The sequence below is a fragment of the Lacerta agilis genome, chromosome 5 (genome assembly GCF_009819535.1).
Source record: "Lacerta agilis isolate rLacAgi1 chromosome 5, rLacAgi1.pri, whole genome shotgun sequence".
Classification (NCBI taxonomy): domain Eukaryota; kingdom Metazoa; phylum Chordata; class Lepidosauria; order Squamata; family Lacertidae; genus Lacerta; species Lacerta agilis.
The window spans coordinates 37976675-38003479 of record NC_046316.1 but is presented as its reverse complement, the minus strand read 5'-3'; the positions used below and the strand labels follow the sequence as shown (position 1 = coordinate 38003479).

The following is a 26805-nucleotide window of genomic DNA, read 5'->3' as shown; positions in this document are numbered from 1 at the left end:
TGCTAGTATTAGTCTTAAATTACCCTGTCCTGTCATAGTAACCCAGACGGATAATAATTATTAAAAGAATACTCTGTTATCTAGATGATGGTGATGGTAATTTGTTAAGATTGTATACTGCTCTTCATCTGTAGATCTCTGGGTGCTTCACAGCACAACAATGCAAGATAAAAACACAAGGTCCATGCAGATTCCAAGCCACTTCCTCATAGGAACTTGTGAACTTGGAGGTCCTGGAAATAAGCCTCTTGTAGTTTTTAGGAACTTTTGTGCACTTACTGAAAATGCAGGCTTAGAATTGAAAGTACCAGGAGTTCTAGGCAAGACATATAGGCCTATGATGGGGAGGTAGGTCTCCATACCATCTTTGATGTCTGCATTCTCTTAGAGAACATTCTGCCCAACAACTAGTAGTAGTTGGTTTCCATTGACTTTTCTACTTGGTGCCCCAAGCAAAACTAATCTTCAACTTTGTTAATATACCGTAAAAACGATCTAGACTTTCTTTATTCTTGTTTTATACCTACCAAGGAACTTGTTTGTTTTGCCTAAGTATGGAGACAGGTATGGGTAACTAGATGTTAGATTTTCAAAAAGGTGGTTCAATCATTGCTTCTTCTTTGCTATAGACCCAGGTGCAACCCCAAACCAGCATAACAGGTAGGAGTCTCATTTGAATGTCTGCTACCTTGTCACATTCCCCATCTTTAGACTGTCTAAATGAAGACTCCATAGCTTCAGCATTAGCCAGTTCCTCCCTCTCTTGCCTTGTTTACCGAAGCCTGATGAAGGGTTCCAAAAAACTTGAAAAATTGCACAGTATTTTGTGACACATTTGTTGGTCTGAAATATTGCCCTATGTGGCTTTTGGAATTCATTTGTTTTATATATTTATTCAGGAACCTGTTAAGAACCTTCAAATGTAGAATGGTTCTCTAGTCTTTGTTTTCCTCTAGCATGCGTGGTGTTACTGACTGTGACATCCTCTATGGCCCAAGTGTGTAGCAGAGACCATGTAGCCAGACACAACCTCAGCTGTATGGCTGTCCAAATCCTCATACATTTCGGTGTTTCTGGTGGGCAGCAGTTAATCCATTGCAGACTGTGGTTCACTACTAGATGAAGTTTAAAATCACAACTGTTTGGGAATAAATAAATAGTCTTCTTTTCACAGATACTAAATATCTCCAGTTCCCTGGAGCACCAAGTGTGACACAAACACAAACGTCTGTTGCTATTCCTGTTTCATAATAGTGTGTTACTAATATGCAGCTCAGCAGCAGTATCTGTAGGTTTCAGCTCTGATCAATAATGATGTTTAGATAACATCCCTTGAGGTTTTAAGCATTTCTCCAATGAGCACACAAGCTATGGTTGTTGTTTCTAGGGCCGTTTTTTTTTTAATAGAAAAGATCTGTAGATTGTAGTCTCCCATACTTTAAAAAAAGACCACAAGAGAATATTTACAAGTCACGGGGACACTCAGATTTATAAATTAAGACCACACCCAACAGATTATAGTAGGTAAAAATAACCTTGCTGACACATAGTCTAAACAGTCTTTGTGTTGTAATGGACTCAACTAAAGGTGTTTTATTGATCAGATCAGTTCCCCAAGTTACTCTACACATTTGCATGGAAGGCTCACAATACACACGACAGGGCAATTTCATGACAGTAAAAATTACTGAAGGGTTAAGTAAAAGTTTATGGCACTGTACCAGAGTCAGCATTTTGAGAGCTAAAACAATTGCAGTTCTCTCATTGTCTTGGTGGTAGGCCACATGGCTTTGCATGCAAATGGCCTCAGGTTTAATGCCAGGTGTCTACAGGTAGGAGTGAGAAAGACTTCTGCATGGAACCCTAGAGTGCTACTGGTCAGTCTAGAGCAGGGTTTCCCAAACTTGGGTCTCCAGCTGTTTCCGGACTACAGTTCCCACCATCCCTGAACACTGGTCCTGCTAGCTAGGGAAGATGGGAGTTGTAGTCCAAAAACAGCTGCAGGCCCAAGTTTGGCAAACCCTGGTGTAGTGTCTTGCCCAAGGCAACCCAACGTGACTGGTAAATATTTTGAGAAGGCCCTAGAGCAGGCATGGCCAAACTTGGCCCTCCAGCTGTTTTGGGACTACATCTCCCATCATCCCTAGCTAACAGGACCAGTGGTCAGGGATGATGGGAATTGTAGTCCCAAAACAGCTGGAGGGCCAAGTTTGGCCATGCCTGCCCTAGAATATTGGGAAATGTAGATATTTTATCACCATCATAACTTTTTTGCTATTTTATGTCAAAAGTCAGTCCCCTCCCGTTAAAAGTACTCTGTGTAACAAATTTGCTCAGTTCCAGAATATGATATAATTACTCTATGGCAATTTGGGGGCAAGGAATATTGAAACAGCGTTCTAGTGTCTGAATGGTTGCCTCCCATCATTAGTAATACTTAGCATTTACAAAGTGCTTTCGTGTGTTCGAAGTTCTTCACTTAATTGCCTAGCAGTAATCCTTACTATGAAAAGTAGGTCAGTGTTATTATTATCACCCATATTGCAAATGGAGAGATGAAGCTGAGAGAGACTGGCTTGCCTAAGGACACAAAGTGAATTCATGGCAGAGGTGTAGTTCTATGTATGTTTAGTCAGAAGTAGGTCCCAGGGTTCACTGGGACTTATTCTCTTGAGGTGATTTGTGTTCACAGAGGTGTAACCTTTCAGAGGTCTACTCAGAAGCAACCACTACTGAGTTCAGCAGGACTTATTCCCAGGAAAGTTGGTGTTAGGTTGTATGCTTATGTATTATGAGAAATGTTATTATTAACGAATATGGCTAAATAAGGCCACAATATTGTTTTAATAATGCTCAGTGTCTGTAGCAGTCCTTTTCAATTTTGTCGGGGCTTTTCTGTATGATACAATGATAGAAGTGACATCTGCAGAACAGGTTGTCATGGAAACGATGTAGCTCATTTAAACATGCACTTACTTTGTCTGGTGGTTGACCAAAGGCAATGGGGGCAGTGGTGGGGTGGGAAATTTCTGCATTAATGGTGAAACAAAATCCATCTTCCACTAGTTTGGATTCTAATCTGGTTTAGAAATAGTTTTTGCACGATTTGCCCTGAGAGGGCTTGATGGAACATTGGCAGAAGCGAGTTAGAGTAAATAGAAGTCTTCTGACCCAAACTGAGTATCAGTCTAGGGAGGCCTCTAAGTCACATGAAGTTGTATTAGCCTCTGGCAATGGTTGACTGTGATTTGGATTCCATTGCTATTGATGTTAGATGTATAATAGGCTCACAAGTAGTTCTGAAGATAAAAGACCATCTCTAAGACTGCAGTCCTATACATAGTTGTCTGGGAGTAAGTGCCATTGAACTCAACGGGGCTTAATTCTGAGCACACATAGCTAAGATTTCATTGTAAGGTGGAGAGTCACTTATCTTTCATAGTGGCTTGAAAACAGCCTGGATAGCTCAGTTGGATAGGGCATGGTGCTGATATTGCCAAGGTTGCAGGTTTGATTCCAATGTGGGACAGCTGCATAATCCTGCATTGTGGGGGGTTGGGCTTGATGATCCTCAGGGTCTTTTCCAACTCTATATGATTCTGTAAGTCTTATTATTCTAGTTTACAGCATGATCCTAGCTATGCTGCAATCTTATGCCACTTACCAGACAGTAAACCCTATTTACCGTAATTTAATGGGACTTCTGACCATAGGTGTGGTTAGAACTGTGGCCCTAGTCTCATTAAACTACAGTCGTACCTCGGGTTACGTACGCTCTGGGTTATGTACTTTTTGGGTTACAAACTCCGGTAACCTGGAAGCACAACCCAGAGCACGCGCGACGCGTGGATGCGCAGAAGCATTCTGTGCCGTTCGCGCATGCGCAAACCACTACTTCCAGGTTTTTCGCGTGCTTGTTCGGGTTGTGTACTTTTCGGATTATGAACTGTAACCCGGAACCAATTACGTACGCAACCCGGGGTACCACTGTATAATAAGTGTGAAGAACCTTTGGCCCTCCAGATGTTGCTCTCATCAGCCCTAGCAGGCCTGGTCAATAGCCAGGATAATGGGAGCTGTAGTTCAGCAACATCTAGAAGGCCAAAGATTCCCCACAACTTGGCTATACCAATGTATGCCAACAGATATAATGGGATATACCTGACCGTTACAAACAGAAGGTATACTTTTGCTGAATAAAGTCGCATCAAACAAAACACAAATTTAGTATGATAAGTCTTAGTGTAACACTGTTCAGAATATTTTTATGGATATAAAATTACAGGAGGTTATTATTTTTCCTGTGCTATTACTGATTTCCCCCCCCATTCTTTGTGTTGGTAACCAGCACCTGTCTTCTCATTTTACAAAAGAAATGCAAATGCACTATTAAAAACACAGTGTAAAAAGTTTGGCTATACTTAGAGAATAGTGCTAACTTTATACCCCACACCCAATTTCCTGGCCAGCTAATAATAAAAACAAAAAGCTTTAATAACAATGTATAGTCACTCATCTTCAGAGGGTGTTGATGCCATCTACAGACAAGCAGCTATCTTTACAACTCAGACTTGTAAAAAGACTCATTTCTAAGAAATATTGTAATGACTTAATTAAACCATGGATTTATTTATTGGAAAAAATAAAGAACGATTAAGATGCATTTACTTTAGCAAGATTAGGAGGTCAAAGGATCTATGTAAGATATTATAACTCAAATATTTGATGGAAATGTTGCATAGCAAATGGAATCAGCATTTTTCTCACTTTTGGACATCTGGTTAAGCTTGCCTGTTATTCTTATATGAAATTTTGTAGACTTTCATCTGACTTTTTTTGCCTTACATTCTTTTCTTATGTTAACTCCATATTCATTTGCTTTCTCTTTGCTTTTCCTGGGCTTGTTGGCATTCGGCAGCAGCTACACCAGAGAATTATCAAGGCAGTTGGGGCGGGGGCACTGAATATTTAGTTGGCTTTTTTGCAGTTACACTCTCACTTTGCCCTCTTCTGAATGCAGCCTTGTACATTCGTGCTAAGACCACTCCCCTTTCCCGGGGGTTGGAGTTGTGGGTGGGCATCCGGGACCTCACCATGACCCGGCAGGGGGTGGAGTGACGCCGCCTACGTCATTGGGACTCCCAGCCTTGTCATACCCCCCGGCTGGCCAATTGGGTTAGCCAGGGGGCGTGGCTGCTGCCATTTAAATCACGGCGCGGCTGGGAGGCGGCCTCCTTTCACCTCCTTCTTCAGATCACCCAGCCCACCCACCCTCTTTTTGTGCATTGCTTGACTTTGGCCTTGCTGTGGACTAATGTCAGTCGCCTTATTGTTGAGGCCAGGTACAAATTTTCCCACTTGGCAAATTGGCACCAGCCATATGGTTTTCGCCTACCTTGTAGCAATCATCACAACTTTGTAAGGTTAGGCAGTTAGGCACTGGGTAAGCCTGGTTCACGGGAGGGGAGGTTGTTGCCTCCAGCTGTTTTTGGACTACAATTCTCATCATCCTTGACCACTGCTCCTGCTAGCTTGGGATGATGGGAGTTGTAGTCCAAAAACAGCTGGAGACCCAAGTCTGAGAAACACTGCTTTACTAGCTTCGTAGAGTCATCTTGTGTGTGTGTGTGTGTGTGTGTGTGTGTAAATATAAAGTAAAAAAAGGGAAGAGTGACATTCCAATTGTAAATACATATGTGATAACTGACTTCATTTGAATTTAGTTCCAAGTAGGTGTATGAGGGGGATGGTAACCTGGTTATGGATTTACTGAATGTGGGATGTGACTCAAAATCAAGATAAACACATGCAGCATGCTTCAACTATAAGAAGCTATACATGCTTATAAACACTAGATATTGGATAAGTAGGTTAAATGCAAAAGTAATCTTTGACAAATAAAACATGGCATTTTGAAAACATTAATTAAATTCCAGCATTCGCTGCCTTCAAACACATATATTCAAACAGTAACTTATTTTCGAAGTGGTTTGTATGCTAGCATATTATCAGCAACTGAAAAATGCACAATATGTTTCTGACAAAATATTATGAAAATACTTTGTTCATAAAAGAACTCCCCAACCCAATTAATATATGAGCTCCCAAACCCAATTAATACATAATAAGCAGTGCTGAGGCTCCCCACAGTACTATAATTTCCCAGAACTGGAAGAGGGTGGGTTACCAGAAAATTGGTGGTGGTGATGGAGAGGTTTTAAGGTATTCCTTTAAGACATTTGGCTACATTTTTATGTATTTTATTATAGAGCAATGGAGAAATAAAATTTATGTATGAAATTTAACCTTGTGTTTGTCTTGAATTCATTTTAATGTGCTTTCCCTTGACTTCAGTCTTTCCTTCCCCTTGTGATCTGGAAAGATGTGTCCCTCGTCCACTGCGATGACTTTGACTGGCTCTGTGTCTGTGCACGAGGCAGGCAGTTTTAAGGCCAAAGAGCTTAAAGAAGTAAATCCTATTTTCCTCCTTCAGATAAAAATAGTGGTTCCAACAGGAGTACAGAATTCTGTTAAACGGTGCTAATTTTTAATGGGGGAATTTCTCCTGTAAATACAGTGAAATAAAAACTGAAATGGTCAGGAATGTGTTTTTTAACAGGTTCAGTAATTCTCCCTCACTAACATATGTATAATATGAGGTCTCCATAAATAATTTGCTATGCTTTTTGAGTTATTGCCGATGAGATACGTTCTGATGATAAGGACTGTAAGCCTAAAAACCAGTTACAAGTGACTAATCCCTAGGAACTCCTATTGGAATACTCATGAGCAAGTCAGTACAGAATAGGAGATGGGCCATGTGGTCCTCAGTATCTTTTTTACCTCTTAATATGTTTTGCCCAAGAGTTAGATATGGATTTTGCAATCAGCTTCCTTTTGACTTAAGGTGAGTACCTGCACATCTGGAAACTTTGGTTTCCATACTCAAAAAGCTGTGCTCGCTGCTGCCCTGTTCACTTCGGAGGGGCTCGTATTGGCTGAGCGGTTGGAGGATTATACTTGTCTGGGAGGTTTGCCAGATTAATTTGGCCCGCTGCCTGTTGTTCAATCTGGAGCTACTGAAGCCCTCGGTTTCTCTGGGACCCTGCTGCCAGATATTCCATATGGGATGCCCAGAAATATAGCCTAACATTAGGGAGATTTAGTTCTCCCATGTCTCGATGGTCCTATACATTTTTAATGACAATTCTTGTTTTTTGCCTACCAAATGAACCTTGAAAAGGTCTTGTGGAGCTTATTAAAGTGTGAGGTTTTAAATTCTCTGAAACAGTTGTAGTTGATATAAGAGACTAGGGAGGGTATTTATTTTAGGAAGCGGTATTCTTTCCATAATTGGTGCAGGGAGATTCATCCACCTATGCAGATGATCCTTAACATTCAGTGGCATCAGGTTTGTACTTGGTTGTTGAATGGCCTCATTAGCATCTTAAAACTAGACTAAGGACATGTAGTGTTAAGGGCTTAAGCAGGTTTCTTAGTCATAGATGTGGTGTGCTAAAAGAAACTGCAGGAGCAGAGCGGAAACGGATGGTGTTTGTTTTTTGCTATTTGCTAGACCAGGGGTAGGCAACCCAAGGCCCAAGGTCCAAGGCCCAATAGCCTTCTAAATCCGGCCCACGGACGTTCCGGGAATCAGCGTGTTTTTACATGAGTAGAATGTGTCCTTTTATTTAAAATGCATCTCTGGGTTATTTGTGGGGCATAGTAATTCGTTCATTCCCCCCCGCCCCCCCAAATATTGTCTGGCCCACCACATGGTCTGAGGGACGGTGGACCGGCCCACGGCTGAAAAAGGTTGCTGGCCCCCTATGCTAGACCCTACAGTCTGACACATACAGTGCTGATGTTGGTGCAAGTTATTTGCATGTAATGCCACAACCCAACAAAAGGAACCACCCATGTAACTAGGGCTTCCCTGTGATTGATTATGCAAAGCAAAACCTTCCTTATGGCCACAGAGCTTTGCAAGTCCATAGCCAGCAAAATATGTAAACTCCATATATTTTACAGCGGCTTCCCTTTTCTTCTGCTCTGTACCCCTGCTCTGTTCCTCTATTCTCAATTGACCTCCTCTGAGATTGCTTTGCATGCACAAGGAAACCGACAAGAAGAATAGCTGTGGCCTTCTTCTAAAATGTAATAAATAAAATAAACGACAATGGTTTCTAGACAAGAAAGTTCAGGATGTATTTTGGAGGGAAAGGTCATAGCTCTGTGGCAGAGCATTGCTTGGTTGCTTGCATGGTTCAGTCCTTGGCATCTCCAGCTAGGGATGGGGATGGCTCCTGTCTGAAACACTGGAAAGCCACTGCCTGAAAGGTAGACAGGACAGAGCTACATGGACCAATGGTCTGATTCAGGGCTTGTCCACACTTCTGCCTGTCCTGCCACTCCCCCCCTCCCCTGAAAATCTGCTGTTTACTGCTGAATTGGAACAAACGCCAATCGGGTTTTCTATATCTATCGGTTTGAGGAAAGAATGTGCTTTAAATCTATAGTTTGTACACAGCCTGGGACTTGCACAGCAACAAAGCTCATCGGATGAGCTTTTGATACAGTGTAAGGCAGCTTCCTCTGTTCCTAATTTGATGAATTATGGCGGGAGCAGTTTAAAGAGAAACTGGTACATGTGCTGGCTTCTCTTTGGAATCCTTGGATTTAACTGAAGTTTATTGCTACAAATTGCTTTCAGCCACTACAACAGGATTGCTTACACTTGAGTAGATTTAAGCTTATTTCAATCAAATGAGATTGGTTGTGCTTCTGAGTGATGAGCTTAGGTGAGCTGTATTTCTAAACATTACCCCTCCCTTTCCCCTCAAGGCTCTTATAATTTTAACACATGCATGCTAAGCAAATTCAACAAGTGAAACTTATCTCAAAACTGCACTTCCATGTTGGGAAAGCTTCTCTGTTGCTTTTTTATGTTCAAGACAGTCAACTTGCCTGTGCTTGAGCAGGAGCTCATATTAAGCCTCGGCTCTTGTTTTACAAAGCGTTGAACCCTGTACTCATCACAAGTGGCAGGAAGAACAGGATTGTATCTTCATTCCCCTAAACAATGCAGCCATGTTATGCTGAACATAGGATCAAACTACATACAGCTGTATTCTTTCAGCACAACCCTATGGAGGTTTTCTTGAAAGGCAGGAAATCCCACTTTCATGTAAATGTATACGGGACGGCAGACTTCTACATGTATACCTTGGAAGTGACTGAAATCAGTTTCACTTATTTCTGTGTTGATATGCATCATATTTAGGTATATATTGGATATAGCAGGCATTACTTATGAGTAAGTTTGAAAAGGTTTGACTGCATGTATTTTTGTTTGTAATTATTTACAACAGCTTAAAGCCTCACTGGAGTATCAAATTGTGAAGTATGTCCCAATGAGCTGGGGTGCTGAAATTTGAGGTACATGTTATGAAGGTGTCCAAATAATAATAATAATAATAATAATAATAATAATAATAATAATAATGGACTCTTGCAGAACAATCCTTTCAAAATGGGGGGTGAGGGGCTATTGGTGCATCCCAAATACTGTAGTCAAGCTACTTCTGCAGCTAGGGAAATGAAATTTGGTACTGTATTGCAAATAGGACTAGACATCCTGATGACCAGAAAATGCTAAAAAGGCGGCAATTGTATGTCTCTGTGTATTGAGGCCAGGAGATGCCCCGCCTCTCATTTTCTAGTTTAACCTTAAAGTTTCTTACTTGCGCCACACCCCCATAGGAAGTAGTGGACCCATTACTTTGTAGGAGGGCAGGGTGGTGTGGTGGGGGCGGGAATAGGCTTCAATTCAGGGAGTGAAATTATGGTCAAGGTACTTCCATGACACAGAAAGTGGAAACATCATTCACCCTCTGTCACAAGCAACGTTATTATAAAATCCTGAACAGTGGAATGGATGTGCCCATGTTTACAATCCGGAGCACTTGGTAGCCTATAATAGAGGCTACAACACTGTGCTTCAGCGTCGTGGTGTGAGCGTTCCCGACTCCAGCAAGCAAGGAGCAATGCAGAAGGCACTCATTGCTTTCTTGCAATTCATACAGGTGCTGCCTGCTCAGGGTGCTCTCCATTGCATCTGATCTAGGTGGACCGAGATCCGAGTCGGTGTTGGGCAGTTTCCTACGTTCTTCAGACTGGCTGGGTGTGGGTGTGTGCACACAATTGCAAACATGGATAGATCCCGTGCACCGACATTAAAGTCCCAGTAAAGTTTTAGTGGCATTTGCCTCTAAGCTATGCACTGCCTTAAGAACCAGACGCGTTGCCTACACCTGCATAGGAGACTGTGGGCAGGCCGCTTTGTAATCGCAGGGCTTCATTTCTCGCTAAGCCGCATGCGCGAGATTTCAGCAAGCGTTTTCCCGAGGATGAATCGACGGGTGAGGGGGAAAAAAACAAAACAACAACAACCCCAGAGCATGCGTAGTGAGGCCCTCTTAGCGGAGGCGATAGGCTGGTAGGCGACATGTGCGTTTAGCACCTCCCAGTCCCCCTCCCTCCCTCCCTCCTGCGCTTGGCGCCGCCGCCGAGATCAACACCAGCCATGGCGGCGGAAGGAGGAGCGGCAGTTCTGGCAGAAGCGGCGTCCGCCGACCAGTTCCGCGATCTGCTGCAGCAGCCGGGAAGGTACGTTGTCGCTGCTGCCGCTGCCGCCGCCTTCCCCGCCTTCCAAGCTCGGCTCCGAGGCTCAGCCGAAAGCGGGTGGTGCAGCAGCAGCAGCAGCGCCCGCTGCCAGGCCGCCGCTCCGCATTCACATGTTCACTTGATGCGGGTGTCCATTCCGACGTTTTGGGCCGCTGAGCCGAATGGGGGCTTTCTCTCCACCCAGCGTGGCTAGGAGTTCAGCCGTCTTTATCCCGCCTCGTGCGATCCCTTACCCTTCTCACGATCGAGAGGGTTGAAAGGGTGGCAAGAGTTCTTCCTTCTGTGCGGGGATAAATAAGGCTTGAAAGTCCTACTTCTGAGTAGACGGGCTTCGGGGGTTGTGCTCAACGCCGCCGTAGTCCTTCTGAGTAAGACGCCTGAAGTAGGCTTAATTCGTGCGCATTTTTACTTCCCAGAAGTGTGCGCTTTTAGGGTCCAGTCCGTAAAATGTGTGAAATGTAAAAACGCCTCTTGTGGACACGTGTGTATGGGGGCGGGAGCATGGTCTTGGCTCCCCCACAGGACAGAAGTTAAGCAGCAGGTCAGATCACATAAATGACACTGCATCAGACTTAAGTGCTGGTACTTTTTTTAAAGGGATCTGCACACTTTTCCTGATGTATGAGTGTCTTTCTTTGCAAGCTATAACTTAAAGTATTAGAGTGTTCTCCCCCCCCTTTTTTTTTACTATCCTGCCGAGTGTTTTTAAAGGTGAGACGAGTTCTGCAGCTGGCTTCCTTTGTGTGCTAAGTACAATGGAGGGCTAGATTGCTATGTTGCTCCTCTGTCAGCTCATCCACATGAGACTAGTGCTTAAACACAAGGTTTTGATACACATGTGTGGGAGAGATTTACACACCCAACCAGGAGGGAAAGATGCAAGGGCCTTGTCTGTTGTTCCTGCCCCACCTCCATGATTGGGATTTCCCTTTCTCAAAGAACAGTTGATGGTGGAATATTCTGTTGCCAAATCATAAAGGGGATTTAAAAACACTTTATGGATTTCTGCTAGCATGACCTGTGAAAAAGTCCAAGAGTGTTGGAAATCAAGCCCCAGGCCTAGTTGTTACCAACTTTTCTCTGCGGAACCTTTATGACTGCCAGGACCCTTATTTATCCATCCCATGGAATGATGATGGGGTATAATGGATTAACGCGAGGTGAATTAACAGGTTCATTTTGTACCTTCTGGTGTGGCAAGAATTGCTAGGGAATTGCTAGGTTGGAAGTCTTCGCTATGCAATCTCCCACTAAGGGGCAACACATCACAGTTGTAAATTACCTGGAATATGAAAATGGGATGTGTGAGCGAGAGTTGAATTTGGATCACTGCCTTGAGTAGAACCAGAAGGCAGGCCATGGAGAGCATTGGATTGCCATATACTGTACTGTACTGTGATATGAGCAATCCTTGTGGCTGTGTACTCACTGTCTTTTCTTCTCCCTTTGTAGCACAGGTGAGCAAACCAGTAACTCTTCAGTACACCCTAGTTTCCCATTTTGTCTGAACCAGGAAACTATTGTTAATGGTTTTTTTCCCCAAAGCCAGGATATTAAGCCATGGTTTAAAATTGTTTTAAAATATTCTAGTGCAATCAGAGGCAGTTAACTATAGTTTCCAGCTTCTGGTTAACAGAAAACTTCCCCCCTGTCTCTGCTTGCTTGCGTAAAGGAAGATGTGCACACAGCTTGTTCATATCTTGACTTTTTAAGCTGACAGAGGACAATCTAAATGCAGCCATGGAGTCAGATCATTGGTCTCTTTGGCCAACTAATCTCAATTTTGACTGGCAGTGGTTCTCCAGGGTCTTAGGCAGAGAGAAACCTTTTCTGTCCTCTTCCAGGGATCTTTTCATGTGAGATAACTAGTGATTAAAGCTAGAACCTTTCACCATGACTCTTGATTGCTTTTATTTTACATTGTTTTGCTGGCATCTGACCTCTCTGTTTTCCCTGTTTATTTCATCACAGGTCTTTAGTGGTGGTTCATTTTTGGGCCCCATGGGCTCCTCAGTGTGTTCAAATGAACAATGTCATGACTGAGCTAGCAAAGGAGCACCTACAGGTTGCATTTGTGAAAGTAAGTTGAACTGACATTGTGTTATCTGCTTTTGATCTAACATGAATGCTTGCTGTATGCATACTGGGAAAAGGTGGCAGCGTAACTACTCTAGCTGCTCCTACATTGCTTAAAACCTTGGAACTGGGCAACTTGGGTCTATTGTGGCTTTGCAATTGCCTTGTTGTTCTCTTTCCCTGGTAGTGTCATAGACTCTCCTATTCACTTACTTTAAGACTACAATAACTTATTAAAGCTAATTGGTGACAGTGTTGAGAGTAGGGGCAATGCTTAGCAGCCTAGGAAATGTTGTCACAGTCTGTAAAATTATGTCATGAAAGTCAGTGGGAGGTGATTGAAAGAAATGTCTTTTGCGATGGGGAGGTGCATGCATAGAATCATAGACTTGTAGGGTTCGAAGGGACCCTGAGGATTAACTAATCCAACCCCCTGCAATGCAGGAATATGCAGCTGCCCCACACGGGGGTCGAACCTGCACCCTTGGTGTTATCAACACCATACTCTGAGCTGCACACACACATACATATAAACACACACTTATGCCCTCTGATTGAAGCTCCTACTAGGTGTGGAAAGCAAACCTGGACCTGGAGAGTAGGGCCTGTGCCTTGATGCTGATGGTGGTATGGATGATGAGAGGAGAAATCTCCAAAGTATGTGAGGAAGGAGAGAACCTTCTTTGGTTGCCTTAGAAATAGCTGAGATGGTGCTTACTTTTGAACAGAGATCTGGTGAAAGCATGGACTCTGTGGTTGTTTGCAAGCATCAGTATAAAAACAGGAGGTAGTGTTCTGTAATAAGGAAAGCTGATAGAGGTCTAGTGAGACATAAGTACTCTATGGCTAAGATCTGAGGGTGCAAGCAGGTCTAAGAGGCTTGGTATTCAAAATGTTGACATGAAATAGCCATCCAAATCTTTGATTGCCAAGTATCCAGCTATAATGCTAATACTCTTTTTTTCTCATTTAGTTATTTGAGCTAGCACTTTTAATACAACTCCCAGTAGCTTTTCTTCCTGTAATGCAATTGACTAAATCCTGATCTTCTTATCCAAGGGATTTAAGAGAGTAATACTACTCTTTAAAAAAGTTCTTCCCCCCCCCCCTTGTGTGATTTGATGTAATGATGCTGCTGGTTGGGCAAATAGATATTCTCTTAATTTGTGTTTTAGCTACTGATTTCACCTAACAAAGATACACAAGTTTTTGGGTTTGCATAATTATGTATGGTGGCTGTCTTCTTATGGTAGATTGAAATCTGGATTTGTGTAATAATACTTGTATGTCCAGCAACAGCACTCTGGTAGGTAGGAAAAGAAAAATGCACTTGTTACAAGTGCTGTTCATCAACCCTTCATCAGTAGTTTGGATTAAAACACTTCTATGGTGCTGAAAAACAAACATTAAACTTTTGTGTCAGTATTCCTCAGCTCCATGCTTTAGGAATTCCTCAAACCATGATGAGGTGTCAATTGCCATGTTGCCTACCCCATTAATTAACCTCTAACTCTCTGCTCATGGAAATATCTTTGCAAGATACCTTGTTAAGGGTTGTCCTGAGCCACTGTGTCACTGGCCTGCTTCCTTGGAATTGACCATTGACTTCAACTATTGTGAGACAAGCTTGCCCCTGTGTATGACCAGTGGATTTGCTTACCCACCAACTCCTCACAGTGCTTTGTGCCGTATGAAAATGTAACAGTGGTTGAACTGTTAGTGCCATTCAAAGGGAAGACCCAGGGTTCAAATCCCTAGTCAGCTATGAACTTCACTGGGTGACCTTGGGGAAGTCATTACCTCTCAGCCTAATGTACCTCACAGGATTGTGGTGGGCTTTAAATGAGGAGGGGGAAAGCCATGTATACCACTCCAATCTCATTGGAGAAAAAGTTGGGATACAAATGCAATAAACAATAATAACGATAGCTTACGCCCAGAAATTGATATTGGCCCAGTTTGCATGTCACATTGAAACCGTAGTTAAAAACAAACTGTGGGAATGTGTATGTTGCTGAGAAGTTCCTACATCTCTGCTGGGAAACAAGCAAAGGTCCGGATTGTTTTGCAATCTGAACTCAAGACTCATGGCTTATTTCTTTCCAAGCAAAACCACAAGTGGTACCCAAGATTTGTCTTGGCCTGCTTCTTGTGATTTGTCTCCTGGTGGTGTAGCATCAGCAGGAACAGGAAAGTAGTGGAGTGAAACATTTTCAGCAGTGCACACTAGCACAAGGTGTGTTTATATTAAACTACAGTTCGTTTTTAACTGTGGTGTGTAATGTGTTGTGTGAACTAGGTCATTAGGTGAATATGCCCCACCATGACCACTTAAAGGACTTAAATATCTGTGACTGCAGTGATTCAGCCAAACTGCTTGGGTCTTGATGTATGGTATGGAACAGAACTCTGCATTATTGTACTAGTAGTTCTTGTAGTTGAGTAATGTGTCGTTAAGTCACTATTGGTAACAGTTAGCTACAGTAAGTAAAGTCCCATCATTGTGCAAGTCTATAATTGTATTGCCTGAAGTCAAATTAATTATAAAATTAATATGTTTGCATGGTAGCGATTATCTGAAAATAGATGGGGTTTTCAGTGAGTTACAATGAGGAAAGACGAAACATGAAAGTACAACATCAATTATGCTAAACAGAAACAACTCAGAAAGAGAAAAGAAAGCTTATTGTTCTTGTTTGCCAGAGATGTAGCTGATTTGCCTTCTGTAGCTCTGCCACCTCAGAATGGCTAGCTACCTCTGTGGCATGTAACCTTTTATTGTAGTTAGCTTTTTTTTTTTTTAAATGCATTAAAATACTATAGAAACCACACAAGTAGTCCTAAACAAAGTGAGGGAAAAAAACATAAATAAAAGTCTGCCTTCTTACTGCTGCTGTTAAATTTACTGCCTGCCCTCCACCAGCAGGTCACGTTACAACAGTTTAAAATTCAGTATTGAAAACAATGAAAACAAATTTCAATCACAGGAATAGTAAAGGTAAAGGACCCCTGACAGTTAAGTCCAGTCGTGAACGACTCTGGGGTTGCGGCGCTCATCTTGCTTTACTGTCCGAGGGAGCCGCCGTTTGTCTGCAGACAGTTTTTCCGGGTCATGTGGCCAGCATGACTAAGCCGCTTCTGGCGAAACAAGAGCAGCGCACAGAAACACCGTTTACCTTCCTGCCGGAGCGGTACCTATTTATCTACTTGCACTTTGATGTGCTTTCGAACTGCTAGGTTGGCAGGAGCTGGGACCGAGCAATGGGAGCTCACCCCGTTGCAGGGATTCGAACTGCTGACCTTCCGATCGGCAAGCCCTAGGCTCAGTGGTTTAGACCACAGCGCCACCTGTGTCCTGAAATTGCACACCAAGTGTCAAAGCCAGGGTGAAGAGGTGCGTCTGCAGCATTTGCGGAAAACTGTATAATGCTAATGAACTTTTGGAGGTAAGGAATTCCACCACTTAAAGGCTGCCACCACAGAGAACCGTACCCAAGATGTTGGTGTTGAGGAGCTTTCAAACATTGATCCCACATATATACTGAGATGATTCAATTATGTTGGGATGGAGTTTCTCATGAGCACCTGGAAACTTGAGTCACCTCTAGGTGCCACTGAAATAAGCAGATATGTTTACCGTAAGAGTCAAACAGCTAAGCACAGGAAAACCTGCACAATAATGATCCATTTTCCTAGTAGGTCATAAAGCTTTAATATTTCCTACTGACAACAGAAGGGTGGGAAATTGATCCTGCTCCATGTCCTGATCACATGAACATAAAAAAATTAAACTTAGCTGGAATTGCTATCTTTCCACAGTCAAGGTTGTTGTCGTTGTTGTTTTAATTACACCTTAAGTAATACGCTTTATTGAAAATTTGCATCGACATGTACTGATTGTTTTGTAGTTTTAGGATAAGGTGCAAGATGTCAATGTGACTTTGGTCTCCTAATTTATCTCTCTTCACCCCTAATGTCTCATTACCCTTAATCTTCACAACAGATAGTCACCGGGTTTGCTTTAAAGTTCAAGTAGCTCATTCCGTCTTGCTGTTTCCACTTACAAATCGCCACGTATGTGTGACATGAAATTCACTCGTTTTAAGACAGCTCTCACGTGTAAATGTTGACAGGCCTCCCAAATGCTGTGAATCTCCAACAATGATGTGAGGTTTGGGTGGTGGTTTCTTGTGAGTAACGAGGCAGGACTCCGTTCCTTCTATTTACAAGTTTAATAGTGCAAATATGTACAGTCCAGAGCTCCAAAATTCATGACCTGCTTAGTCACTCCCAGATTCCAGAAGCGGCGCTTTTCGGGAACACCCCCAGCAAAAGAACTTCGGCACCCCAAACCTCCTCCCCTCTTAGCGTTTCACCCCTCTACACAACTGGGGCGATGGAAGCATCATGATTTCCTCTCTGCCAGCCTGGCTAGGTGAGCGCTGCGGCTCTGCAGCATACTCAAGCCCCCTCCTCGCCTCACTAGCTTCCTGTCTCTCCTCCCTGCTAAAGGACGTCCTGCTTTCCCCACTGGAGGTGTTGCTCCTGTCCCCGTGGCGCTGGGGCTCTCTCTTTTTCCACAGCCCCTGTACTGCCCCACTGGGAACTGACGGTTCCCTGACAAATGAAGAACATGAGAAGAGCCAGTCACACATCTAGACCAGCATCCTGTTCTCACAGTGGTCAGCTAGATGCCTATGGGAAGCCTAGAAGCCAAGAGCTGAGTGCGATAGCACTCTTGCCTCCTGCATTTTCCAGCAACGGGTATGCAAGAAGCATACGTCCTCCAAAAGAGAGCCTCTGTTCTAAGGGCATAGGAACACAGGAAGCTGCCTTACACTGCGTCAGACCCTTGATCTAGCTAACTCAGTATTATCACATTTTCTGGCAGCGGCTCTACGGGATTTTAGGCTGGGTTCTCTCCTTGTCCTACCTGGAGATGCTGAGGATTGAACCTGGAGCTTGTTGCATGGAAATCAGATGAGCTGCGACCCTTCCCCAGCTCAGAAACCCCAGTGAACACTGTGTTTTAAATATATCTGTTTTAGGATATCCACAAAACTCATTGGGGATATTGGCATTCACATGCTAATGTCAACATTCACCAATATTTCAGACATGTATATCACATGCCAGAATTAATGTGCTGTTAAGCAAACTACCCTGTTTGGCTCCCGTTTCCCAACAATCATATAGTCCTTTATATTTGGATCATATGTGTGTGTCCTGTGTCTGTAAATGGAAATGTATTTGGTATTTGCATTTTCTACAATTTTGTATTTGATGATCTATTTAGGTTTCAGGTCAGTAGTATACTAATATCTAGCAGTCTAGCAGGAGTTAAAAACAAAAATTTAGCAGGCATCAATAGTTTATTGAAGAAATACTCCTTTTTTGCTTCATAATTTGCAGAAGGCTGCAAATGTCAGTCATGATGTACTGCCTCTTGAAATTAGTCAATAGAGCAAACAGCAAGAATTGCTGTGGGCAGAAAATAAGCACTGTAATCATGACATAACTGGGGTCAGTGATTTATGGATTTCAATATAGTAGTAGCTGCATATGATTGAAAATTTACTAGGTCACTAGTGCACCAAAATTTTTATTCACAGCCTCCAGGCATCTTTTGAAATGTGCAACAAAATAAAAACCTCTGAACCTGTTTTGACACTGCAGGCTCAGTGGATGACAAGCCTGCCCTGTGAGTTTCATTTAAATGCAAATGTGTCACAAACTTTTGCACTGAAATCCTTTTAAAACATTTAACATGACTAAAAGAACAGTGTAGACAAGATCAGCCAGCACAATCTAAACTATAAATAAGAGTTTGAAAACAAAAGATGTTTTATGTTTGTTTGTTTTTAAGCTGGAAGCTGAAGCGGTTCCTGAAGTGTCTGAAAAATATGAAATTACTTCAGTCCCAACATTCTTGTTTTTTAAGGTAAGCCTTTTTTTTAGCTCGCTTATTTCTATGGATGCTTACTATGTTTGCTGTTCTCAGTGCTGGTGTGATACTTTGTTCAAAGGTAACATTTGATTAATTTAGGAATGCTGGGAATTGCATTCATCTTAGCTATGTGATGAAGGCCCATTTCAAAAAATTTGAAGCTACCCTACGCTGTAACTTGCAGAAACATTTTTTGAGAAATACATGCTGCATCACCAGGCAGTTCCTGAATTTGAAACCTTTTAACACTGTTGGATAGTGATGTGGAGATGACTATTGATTGGTACCTAAGCTCGTTGTGGTGATCCGTCCAAAATCCGTTTGGCAGGTAATGATACTGTTGTTAAAGCGAGTTCTAACAAAATTCAATCCACCAAGCGCAGAGCTTGGGTTAGTTAACCTACTACACGTTCTGGCCATTTGTGTGTTCCCTTCAGTTGTGTTAGCCCTATAGAAATGAGATTGTACAGCAGTAGCACTCAGTGGATTTCTCTGGGGGCTTTTAACCTGCTTTGACTTGAATCCTACAAAATAACGCTTGTATATGGTCTAGCGAGAGAGAGAGTGTGTGTGTGTTCAAATTCCAGTAGCTTTTTAAAGACTGTGCTTGTGAAGTTCCTAATGTTTTCCCGAACTGCTGTTCTCTGTTGGTAGAATTCCCAAAAAATTGACCGATTAGATGGTGCTCATGCACCAGAACTGACCAAGAAAGTCCAGCGCCACGCCTCCAGCTCGACCATTCCACCTGGCTCTAATGACAATGTGAAAGAAGACCTGAATCTGCGACTCCAGAAACTGACAAATGCTGCACCTTGCATGCTGTTTATGAAGGGAACACCTCAGGAGCCTCGTTGCGGTAGGAATTGTCTTGAATTTCTATTTTATTCAGCAGGGCTTGATACCTAAGGAGTATCGAACGATATTATATCTTGCGCTGCTATTCTTGTCACCACTGTTAGTCCACCCTTTGTGACAAATGGAACTGTTGCCCTAGAGTCCAGAGGGGATAAGTCGATTGGCATAGTGCTGTTCCCCTTCAAGGTTGCCTTGCACCCCGTTAGCTGCAGCCACACTATAGCCCCCCGTTAGCTGCAGCCACACTATAGCTGCAGCCACACTATAGCCCACCATCTTGTTAGGTTCCGAAAAGTAGAATATGGTTGCTAGATCAACAATTGGGTAGGCCAGAGGTTTAGGGCCTTAGAGTGGAGTTGGAATGGAGATGGATGGAGAATAACAGTGATGCAAATCTAGGTTTCCACTGTGTCCAGGGCACCTAGGTGCCCAAGTCCAGCCATGTCCACACAGCTGTATTGCCTGAATGAGTTGAGGCTTAAAGCAACAGTCATCAAGCCAGAGCACTGTTCTCAGACTTTTTTGTGCTTGGGTCCAGTTCTAACTTTTTCTGTTTTCTGCCTCCTCCCCTTCAACAATCTGTCGTGTCAGTGTGCAGAGGTCCTCACATGCAGCATGTTGCTCTGTAAGAATAGCTGTGTGCTGATTGAACAATGAAATTAAAAGGGGAGTAGTACAGGATGTGTCTTAAAACTGTGCAGAGGCAGCAGATTTTCAGGGTCAAGTGACAGTAGTTGCCCTCAGAAACTCAAGGTGGATCACTGAGGTCCATTGCACGAGCATCAGTCTGAGCAATACATACCATAAGAGACATAGCATAAACATTTGTTTAGGGATGGCGGTTAGCAGCCTATAATAAAACATTTCAGAATTGCTTCTTGTTAACGTCCATTGGTGAAAATTAATTGACATTCCATCACTGAACCTGTTGGGTTAGTGATTTTGTTAAAGGACACATTGACATTTAGGTGGTATAACCCAAGAATAAAATTTTTGATTCCTTGAGCTGATTCGGTACGCTTACTGAATCTTCATTTTCTTTTTCTTCTGGAAATGGCTCTTAATTATGGAATGTACTGTCTTTTCATTACCAATAATGTTCATATACCCCTTTAAAAAAGAAAAATGAACTAAACTGAATTAATGGAGATCAAGGTATGACAAATGGACTCCTAGGCCCTGGTAACTCATTATACATTATTTGGTTCTCTCCCCCCAAGCTTATAAGCCGACAGAGTCCCAGCAAGGCAAGCATCTTTCTGATGCTGCCATTAAATTCTAAGAATGCAAACAATGTCCTAGTTAGGTTCCCCCCCCCTTCACATAAAAAATCACCCTACTGTATAGGGTTGCAGATTGAGCAGTGGCTTCAGATTTGAAGCTTGCATCTTAATATTGCTCAACGGAGAGCTTTAATGTTTCTCATATACAGATGCCTTCATGTGATGTGGTGCATACGTAAGCACCACAGTACGATACTGTCCTTACGTAGTTTGGTACCGGCTGCACATGCACCGTATGAATATTCCTTCTACAAGAGGCAGAAGCTGAGCTGTTTGTGATGCCTTGACAAAGGCGTGTCAACACAGTGCAGCCTGCATGTTGTTCTGCCAAGGGGCAGGGTTCTTTTTGGGATCTGGATCCAATGAAACACACAGATGGAAGAAGAACAAAAATATGCTTTAATTTTCTAGATACAATCAGACAAACGTAGCGTACCTGACAAAAGCCCAAGCACAAATCTCCTCTTCTGCCGCCCGGGGCCCCAAGAGAGCAGCGGGAGAGATCCCTCACACCAGGAAACCCACAGCACCCGGTACCTGGTCTGTGGCGAAGCCCCAATCTGTCCCCTCCATTCCCTTGCTTATATAGCTGACTTAAGTTTGATTGTTTTCACCTGGCTATCAGGCACCATTCCCGAATGGTCAGGGAATCAGGCACCTGAGTGTGGCTTGGCCAAGGTCATTGGCAGCTGAAGGTGTTCTCGACTAATTGCATCCTCCTCACAAGCAACCTTACTTTGCTAATTAGAGGAGGAAAAGGGAATAGGACATGTAACCTGACTCCTCGTGATTACAAAGATCTTCCGCGAGTTTCCACTACACTCCACCCCTTAACATATCCTATTTCCTTTTCATCCTCGGTGTCATTTGATTGAGTATAGCCCACATAGGTTGCACCTTTGCATACAGCTGCTTAATTTTAACAAACAAAAAACAAGTGAAGATCATGGAAATACATATAATCACCAAAACAATGATAACCGGATGCAAGGCCAGGTTCAAAATATTGGTCATGGTGGGACTCCATCCGGAGAATATGTCCCACCAATGATGCACAGTGAGATCCCCAACATCTCGCATCACTCGCACTAACTCTGCTCCCTCATGTTTAATTTTTAACATCATTCCTCTAATCAAATTTACAAAGAAAAAACTATACTCATGACTATCTATATGATCCCCCCTCAATCTGTCCTCTGGAATCTTTATCCCGCCAACTCCCCTGCGTTATCCGTTGTATTCCATGTGATGCACCATGACAGCGTAAAATTATCATATGTCCATGGGATGGAGAAGTACAGTCGTTTGCCAGACATCATCCATGTCCCCTGTCCAGTCACATTCATACATCTGCCATGGATGCCGGGGAGCCATCGCCTTTGAGACAGAGCTGGTTGTTCACACAGCAGCAGCGTAGTCGTGTTCAACTCAGGAGGATTCGATTGATCATAGATGTGCGCACAGAGGCAGACTATTACCCACCACCACCAATTCATGGTGTCCTAGAAGCATATAATAAGAAAATTATTATGGCGTATTACAAAGAAATAGGAGAGTCATTATTCTCGCCGCTTCAGCTTGGCTGCATCTAAACATATGGGTGCAGTAGCATTTGCCAAAAGCACCCAGTAGGTGGCCCCAGGTCCCTTACTAACAATCTCTCCAGGTCTGTTTGGCTGATCGGGGTATACCACCCATACCTTCTGTCCAGAGGTGAGAGTGGTATCTGTAGATCCAAACTCTCCTCTCCTCCTGACAGTAGATGGAGGTGGACCTGGTGCTTCCTGAATATCGGGTACACTGATACGCTCGCAAATGAGTTGCGCTATTCGTTGTCCTGTTAGCAGAGATGCATCTTGAGTGCTGACATTATGGAGGAGCACCTTTACTTCTCCTTGGTAGTCGGCGTCCACCACCCCTCCTAAAACCTGCAAGCCTTTTAAAGCTAGGCTGGATCGAGGTGCGATGCGCCCATAGGTTCCATGGGGAACGGTGACCCCAATCCCCAAGGGTACTAGTACCTGCCCTCCGGCTGGTACCACCACATCCTTAGGGGTTATGAGGTCAGCCCCAGCACTATCGGGCGTCGCTCGGAGGGGTGGCTGGCCATAAGGTTGGAGTTTCCAGACCTTTAGGTACTCCACTGGTGCTGGCGCTGGCAAACTTATCATTCGTTGCAATGGTGTTTGGCCAGCGCATAGTGGACGGCTATTTAGTTCAAATTCCGCCTGATCTAGAACTTTACCCCACCCCTTCAGGGTATGGGTGGGGGTCAACTGTTTAAGCTTTTGCTTTAGTAACCCATTTAGCCGTTCTACCAACCCAGAAGCCTGTGGGTGGTGAGGAATATGATATATCCACTGGATATTCCATTCATTTGCCCAATCTTTTACCTCTCCCCCTGCAAAATGACTCCCATTGTCACTCTGTACCTGAAGGGGCGCTCCATACCTCCGTATTAACATCTCCAACCCCTTTATGGTGTTCTGCTGGTTCGCTCGTGCGCAGGGGTAAGTCAAAAGATACCCTGAAAAGGTGTCTACCATGGTTAATGCATACTGCCAACGTCCACATTTGGGTAAGGGTCCTATATAATCAATCTGCCATATTTGCCCAGGACCACTTCCCCGATGTAATTTTCCCATGGGTGTCTTAGACAGAGGCATCTGTCTCACCTGGGAGCACACTTGACAATTAGCAACCACTGTGGCAGCGGCACTCACTGAACATGGAATGCCTCTCTTGATGGCCCATTCTTTGGTGGCTTTGGCCCCCAGATGCCCTGCCTTGACATGCGCCCAGCGTGCTAATACCAATAACTCTTCTTCTTCGTCTTCTGGAGTAGCTGTCCGTACTCTTGCTAACCGATCAGCAGCCTGATTGTACAGGGCAACAGGTGTCCCTGTTGTATGTCCATCTACATGCCCAATGTGCATTTGTACTTTTGAGAGCATTTGATCCAGTTTTATCCAGAGGTCCTGCCCCCACAATGGTCGATTGTGGATGCAAAAGCCATCCTGTTTCCACTTTGGAAACCATACAGTCAGCCCTTTAAACACAGCCCAAGAATCAGTATAGATATATACAACATCCCCTCCTTGCTCAATTGCATGTTCCATGACCATTAATACAGCCATTAACTCAGCATATTGGCTGGACTTCCCTTTTCCTCCTCTGGTCAGAGTAATTTGTTTTCGAGGATTTAAAGCGGCGGCACGCCAGACTCGCTCATTTCCCTGGTAACGGGCGGAGCCATCGGTGAACCAGACTTCGTCATGAGTAACCTGCTCATACGGGGGAGCTTCCTGTGCTGGGGAATCTTTAAGTTCTAAGCTAGGAATTTCTTGGATTTCTTCCCCTGTAGGAGTCACAGCCAACACTTGCTCCTGCAGTGCGCTCACCCCATGAGAACCAGGTCTAGCTCTTTCTGCAATATACCACTTCCACTTTATAAGGGAAGATTGTTGAGCTCTCCCTACCCTGGGACTGGTAGAATCATCATTCACCCAAGCCATGATAGGAATGGCTGGTCGTAATACAACAGGGTCGGATCCAGTTAGCCTAGCAGTTTCAACCAAGGCCCAATAGCATGCTAAAAGCTGCTTTTCAAAAGGGGTGTACTGAACCGTGGGCAATTTACGAGACCAAAATCCTAGGGGGACGCGCTTCCCCTGCAGGCTTTTCTGCCACAAGCTCCAGACTGCAACTTCCTTATTTGCAGAGACTTGTAACTCAAATGGTTGCCCTTTAAGGTAAGGACCTAAAGGCATAGCAGCTGCCACGGCCGCTTTGGCATCAGACAGAGCTTTCTCCTGCAGCTCCCCCCATTCAAACTGAGCCTTCTTTCGTGTCACGTTATACACGGGTCTTAGTATCTGGGCTAGATGTGGTATATGCTGTCTCCAGTACCCCATCAGTCCTACCAGCCGCTGGGCTTCGGTTTTGGACGTAGGAGCCTGGAGGGTAGCGATTACATTCAGAACTTTTTCAGGGATATGCCTCACTGGTCCAGCCCACACCACCCCTAGGAATTGTACCTGCTGAGCAGGGCCCTGAATTTTCTTGGGGTTGATCTCCCACCCTCGGGACCGCATATGGTCAATCACTGTTATTAACCCTTGCTGCACATCTTCTTCCGTGGGTCCCGACATAAAGACATCATCAATGTAGTGGGCTAAAAACAGGGCTAGGCTCAGTGTAATCTGCTGCAGGTCCCTAGCCACTAGCCCATGACATAAGGTGGGACTATGCAGATACCCTTGCGGTAAGACTTGGAAAGTATACTGTCTTCCCTCCCATGTAAAAGCAAACTGATCTTGCGATTCTGCATCAATTGGGATAGAGAAGAAGGCATTTGCTAAGTCAATTACCGCATGCCACACCCCGGCGTTCTTCTCAATATGTTCTAACAAAGTTACCATATCAGGTACAGCTACGGCCAGGGGCGGGGCATGTTTGTTCAGTTGACGATAATCTACCGTCATCCTCCATGTACCGTCAGGCTTTTTCACTGGCCACACGGGGGCGTTAAAGGGAGATGCAGCCGGCCTTAATATCCCCACCTCAAGGAGCCCTTGGATTGTACGAGATATTTCTTCATGGCCACCTGGAAGCCGATATTGTTTAACATTTACAGGCTTGGCAGGTGGTGGTATCTTGAGTGGGGTCCACTTGGCCCTACCTACTGTGATTGCTCTGACCCCAAAAACGTATCTTCCTAGCGGGGTATAAAACTCCCGACCTTGCAACAGGTCTATCCCAATGATGTACTCTGGTACATGGGATATGTAGACTCTTGCCCAAAAGGGGAGCGAATCCCCCAAAGCCACACGCAGTCTTACTCGGGTGGTGAGTTCTTCCCCATCCCCATACGCGTTAATATATACAATCTCTCCCTTATGTTTTGCTGGATTACCATATATCAGAGTGACCTCAGCTCCAGTATCCATGAGAGCTAACACTCGCTGCACATTTGCTTTGGACCAATGAATGGTTAAGGGAATGTGTGGGCGCGGGTCCCCAGGGATAGCCGTCTTTATTGGCCTCACCGCTGGAGCCCTGCCACACCCCTATCCAGTAGGTTGGGGTATTTCCCACCTATGTTCTGACAAAGAGGGGTACAGTGACTCCGGGGGTGGGGCAGTCGGCGTAACCGTGCCCCTGACCCGGGGGCCAGTCCCCTCCTTTTTAATTTTCCCTGCACATTTTTGCTTCCACAAGTTGTACATTTCTGCAGTGGGAATGCCATCTATATCTTCCTTGCGAACCCCTGCTTCCAATAATTCCAAAAACATCTGCTTCCTCGTCACCTTAGGGGTGGAGGATGTTTTATCTGTCCTGGTGAAGGACTTCTTATCAGTCCCTGACTTTCCCTTCTCCTGTGCTATTCGGGCGCGGGGTTTAGCGACATTTTCTCTCTCTGCCTCCCCTAATTGTCCTATCAAGAGAGCAACTTCACCAACAGGTCTCCCTTGGGCGGGGCCCAGCAGCGCTAACAATGGGCCACGCATATGTGAAGGTGCGCCCTTTAACAGCCGCGCCCTCATGCCGGCAGTGAGACGCTGACTCTCTGGTCCCTGGAACCCTTGCTGATAGATCCCAGCCTGCAAAGCCATGCCACGCAGCTGTTCTATGGCTTCCTCAATGGTTTGCCAGGGGCCTGGCTGTTCTTCCCAATCCATTGGGGCGGGGTATCTGGCGTATACAGCCTCTACACACCACTGAAATAGGGAACCTGTTGCACCCAAATTAGGCATGCGCAAAAACTGATTAACCAATGTATCACGAGATAGGGTCCCCAATTTTACCAACTCCTCCCCCGTCAAGTAAAGACTGGTAGTTCCCTGGTCCCACAACCTAACCAGCCATTGGCTCAACCCCTCCCCGGGTTTTTGCCTGTTTGTCTTTGCCATTTCCGCCAACTCCTGCTGAGTGTAATCCCGTACTATCCGGGTGGCC

General features: G+C 44.2%; 1 protein-coding gene across 1 annotated transcript in view; it reads left to right on the top strand.

Annotated features, from left to right (window-relative positions):
* Nucleotides 1-10518: 10518 nt before the first annotated feature.
* Nucleotides 10519-26805, top strand: part of GLRX3 (glutaredoxin 3) — a 28101-nt gene continuing 11814 nt past the window's right edge. The window contains exons 1-4 of the mRNA XM_033149376.1: nt 10519-10668; nt 12658-12766; nt 18629-18703; nt 19364-19565. Of these exons, the coding sequence (XP_033005267.1) occupies nt 10586-10668; nt 12658-12766; nt 18629-18703; nt 19364-19565 (469 nt within the window). The 5' untranslated portion in view covers nt 10519-10585. The remainder of the gene's footprint in view (nt 10669-12657; nt 12767-18628; nt 18704-19363; nt 19566-26805) is intronic.